The 5000-nt window shown below is 39.0% G+C and overlaps 1 protein-coding gene across 3 annotated transcripts in view; it reads left to right on the top strand.

The window, feature by feature from the left end:
- LOC143022120 (uncharacterized) overlaps nt 1-5000 on the top strand; it is a 558721-nt gene that overhangs the window by 438839 nt on the left and 114882 nt on the right. For all 3 annotated transcript variants that reach the window (XM_076180129.1, XM_076180127.1, XM_076180126.1), the window contains exon 4: nt 4743-4820. In XM_076180129.1, coding sequence (XP_076036244.1) covers nt 4743-4820 — 78 coding nt within the window. The remainder of the gene's footprint in view (nt 1-4742; nt 4821-5000) is intronic.

Here is a 5000-nt window from a genome sequence, read left to right as displayed (position 1 = left end):
CAAAATGTGTGAAAAAGAAATAATCACGAGTTTCTTAAAACCATGTGCTTTAATGCTCGTAGTATTAGGAACAAATTTCAAGAAATACAGGAGTATGTCAAAAGCGAAAATCTCGATATGACTGGAATAACCGAGATATGGTTAAATGGTACAGAATTCGAAGCTGAATTTAATATTGCGGGATTCAAACATTTTCATCAGGATAGAAACCACAAGAAAGGTGGGGGTATTCTGTTGTACGTTAAAAACAATGTTCATGCTTGTGTTTTAGAGAAAGTAAAACAGGATGCATATGATAGTTTGTGGGTTGAGTTAACCCAAACAAATGGACAAAAAATGAATGTAGGTGTAATATATAGCCCAAAGACATTATCATCAGCAGACGACAAACTGTTATTTAAAAAACTGTCTAGTTTCTGCAACCGGGATTTATTGATAATGGGTGATTTCAATTTTACTGACATTGATTTATTGACCCTTGAACATGGCCATATAGGTAGTCACTTGATTGATTTTCTTGGTGACAATTACTTAATTCAGCACGTGAAAGAGCCCACATGATATGGAAACTTACTCGATCTATTGATCACTAGCCGAGAAAGCATGGTAACTGATGTAGAAGTCAGTGAAACTGTTGCATATCCGACCTAGATATAAACCAAAAGGTCTCCTGTCGGCATGCTCCGCCTTTGTAATCCTTTGTAAGAGGCCATGTGGAGCAGTGCGTGAATGCCTTGTTCACGTATGAACTTTTGACGCTTTTCTTGTTGACTGCAGGGCATTCTCCATCTACATTTAAACATCTACCCTCGTTCGTGCCTTTAACATATACTGTGCTGGTAAATCTACTTACATCGGGCTTTACTGAGATGTCCAAAAAGGGCAAAGAACCATCAGGATAGTGCTCATTTGTGAAGTTGAAACAAGTGTTATTAGCGAATGCCTCACATACATCTTATAGATGTGTATGGTCTCTTGTTTCAATGAATATATCATCCACATATCTACCATGGGAATGTGGGCGAATTACAGGATCAGAGAGAACTCGTCTTTACACTAAACCCATGTAGGAGTTGGTGAAAGGACCCCGAGAGGGGACTCCATCGCTACATCATGTACCTGCCTATACAACTTACCGTCCGGTTGACGGAACGGGAATTTTGTCGTGAACGCTTGTAAGAGTTTACGAGGCAAAGTTTCCGGAATGTCCAATGGAATATGTTGGGAGTGATAAACCTCATCTAAAATGAATCTTATTATCTCAGTCATAGGGACATTAGTTTAGAGGCTCTCTGTACACACAAACGCACACACACACACACACACACACACACACACACACACACACACACACACACACACACACACACACACACACACACACACACACACACACACACACACACACACACACACACACACACACACACACACACACACACACACACACACACACACACACAGACACACATACACACACACACACACACACACAGACACACATACACACACACACACACACACACACGCACACACACACACACACACACACACACACACACACACACACACACACACACACACACATACACACACACACACACACAGTTTGTATTTTCAGTATACAGGAAGCATGCTCATACGGGCAGATATTTACATTTTTTCAGAAATTGAACCAGTACGCACTCAATCACTAAAAATAGGCTACCCAGACTGATTTTTGACAAAAGCCCTCAGCAAAGCTAAAGCCAGTTATTTTAGAGCAACTAACTCCAATACAAAGTTTGTCTGGAAAAAATCAAATATCAAACTCCCATATAATGAATCAATACATACCGCATCAAAATTACTACCTAGTAATCAAATTAGAATCACATTTAGTTACCCAAACAATATTTAGAAAAAAAAGTGGTAAATGTCCATCACAGAACTCCTAATAAGGACAACCCCGGCGTATATGAAATACCATGTCACGATTGTGATAAAGTGTACTGGGGACAAACGGGACGTAATCTACCTACTAGAATTAAAGAATATAAAAATTCATTAAAATACGGCCAAAAAAAACTCAGCTGTATTCCTCCACTTAAGTCTTTTAGAGCACAGAATAGATTGGAAGAATACAGCTACAGTATACAGTATAAATCACATTGTTAGTTTTAAAAGAAAAATTATTGAGTCCTCATGAATAAAACAGATCCCAAATTACAATACTTCTAAAAGTTTAATGGTCACCAGATGCCATTACTAGTTTGACAGTTGATAAATTCATCTCCAAAGGACGAAAGGTCCGACCCCACTCAGGGCACGTGACTTGAGGCTTACCGAGTTCCCTATTGTAGCTTTCTCCTCTGTATATATGTTCTTGTCTATGTACCCAGTAATTATGACTGCTGAAGAGGATCACAGCTAGTGGTCGATATATACGGTTTACTCTGTATCTCAGCTTATCCTTCTCCGAGAGTGGGTTTAAGTTTTATATATATATATATATATATATATATATATATGTATATGTATATATATATATATATATGTATATATATGTATATATACATGTATATATATATATATACGTATATATATATATATATATATATATATATATATATATATATATATATATATGTGTGTGTGTGTGTGTGTGTGTGTGTGTGTGTGTGTGTGTGTGTGTGTGTGTGTGTGTGTGTGTGTGTGTGTGTGTGTGTGTGTGTGTGTGTGTGTGTGTGTGTGTGTGTGTGTGTGTGTGTGTGTGTGTGTGTGTGTGTGTGTGTGTGTGTGTGTGTGTGTGTGTGTGTGTGTGTGTGTGTGTGTGTGTGTGTGTGTGTGTGTGTGTGTGTGTGTGTGTGTGTTCGTGTGTTTGTGTGTGTGTGTGGAAGACAGAGGTAAAGGGGGTGAATTTTAGGGGACGACCGAGGATGAGATGGATGGATGGGGTGAAGGGGGCTTTGGGAAAGAGGAGAATGTCTGTTGAGCAAGGAAGAGAGAAGGCAGGAGACAGGAATGAGTGGAGAGTGGCTGTTTATAGACGATACTGTTATACAAGAAAAGGAGGAATGGGGAGTGGGAGGGTAAGAGTGTTTATATGTGAATGATATATTTTGACGTAGTCCGAAGATATTTCCTTCCGTCTTCTCTTTTTCTGCATAAGGGGCGGAGAGGGGAGTGGTGGCCGATTAAGTGAAATGACCTTACTGTGGATGTACTGCATCTTGCTGCATTGCTTTTGACCCAGGGCAGTGGGCGGGATACAGGGATGATCTATCATCCATGTGGAGCTATGGTGAGAGAGGGGAAAGGGTGGTAGAGGGGAGTGGAATTAGTGGGAATAGGTACGTGCATTTGACTTGGCTACCTCCCTTTTAAGGGAATAAAAGCTTTTGATATATAGATAGACATACATGTATGTGTAAATTTATATGTATGTATGTATGTATGTATGTATGTATGTATGTATGTATGTATGTATGTATGTATGTATGTATATATGTATATATATATATATATATATATATATATGTGTGTGTGTGTGTGTGTGTGTGTGTGTGTGTGTGTGTGTGTGTGTGTGTGTGTGTGTGTGTGTGTGTGTGTGTGTGTGTGTGTGTGTGTGTGTGTGTGTGTGTGTGTGTGTGTGTGTGTGTGTGTGTGTTTGCGTGTGTGTGTGTGTGTGCACAAAAAACCACTTGGAAATAAGAAGCTTAGTCCGAACGTTTTCGTCTATTCGTTGATAATGTCTTAAATAGACGAAAATGTTCGGACTAAGCTTCTTATTTCCCAGTGTTTTTTTCTGCATATTATTTTCACGTGTGGCTTGTGAATTACTGCAATATATATATATATATATATATATATATACATATATAAACATATACATACATATACATATATATATATATATGTATATATATATATGTATATATATATATATATATGTATATATATATATATATATATATATATATGTGTGTGTGTGTGTGTGTGTGTGTGTGTGTGTGTGTGTGTGTGTGTGTGTGTGTGTGTGTGTGTGTGTGTGTGTGTGTGTATGTGTGTATGTATATATATGTGTGTGTATATATATGTGTGTGTGTGTGTGTGTGTGTGTGTGTGTGTGTGTGTGTGTGTGTGTGTGTGTGTGTGTGTGTGTGTGTGTGTGTGTGTGTGTGTGTGTGTGTGTGTGTGTGTGTGTGTGTGTGTGTGTGTGGATTGTGTGTGTGTGTATACGTTTGCGTTTGCGCGTTCTAAGAACACTAATTCCATATTAGATCTTGTTGAAGGTAAATTAAACAGACAAAAATTACCCTCTGGATGTTCGAAATTTCTTATTATCATTTTATCTAATTTACAATAAAATTGAATATGCTGTATAATGGACCCCATCCACATGAGCCCGCCGGACAGATCTGTTGGGCTGCCTCAAGACCAGATCGTACCGTGGATGGGGTCTCTAACAGGACAGACGCTCACGATTTATTCAATTCTTTCATTTATTTATCTATTTATTCATTTATGTGTCCATTCATCGTCAACTGCTGGTGTTATTGGCGAGCAAGCTGTTCTTGTACTCAGTTGTGGGTTCGAATCCCGAATTTCTCTCCGATTCTCAACAGTGACTGTTAGTGACCTACCCCATACCCCCAAAGCGCATAATAGGTCAAAGATAACGGTTTCGGCCAGCAGATGCGCGCTTCCCGGTGAAGCCTCCTCACCTTCTTCTATCTATTAAATTTTTCTTTCTTTCTCAGGTCACCTGGATGAGAAGACGTGACCTCCATATTTTGACAGTTGGTCACGTGACCTACTCAGCAGATGACAGATTTAAGGTGAGAAGGAATGAACGCACGTTCTAACATTTTCGTTCATAACAGAACACAGGCTGTAGCTAACGCAAAAACAAATGTAAATGTTCAAGTACACCCCCTTATATGTGTGTACATCTATGTACTATCGCTTAAACTTATAACTGTCACAGCTGAGTCACCTCGCCAGACCCGCCTCGAACA

The sequence above is a fragment of the Oratosquilla oratoria genome, chromosome 43, assembly GCF_046742065.1.
Source record: "Oratosquilla oratoria isolate Oo_2021 chromosome 43, ASM4674206v1, whole genome shotgun sequence".
Taxonomy (NCBI): domain Eukaryota; kingdom Metazoa; phylum Arthropoda; class Malacostraca; order Stomatopoda; family Squillidae; genus Oratosquilla; species Oratosquilla oratoria.
The sequence above is the reverse complement of the archived record's forward strand: the minus strand, read 5'-3'. Positions and strand labels throughout refer to the sequence as shown.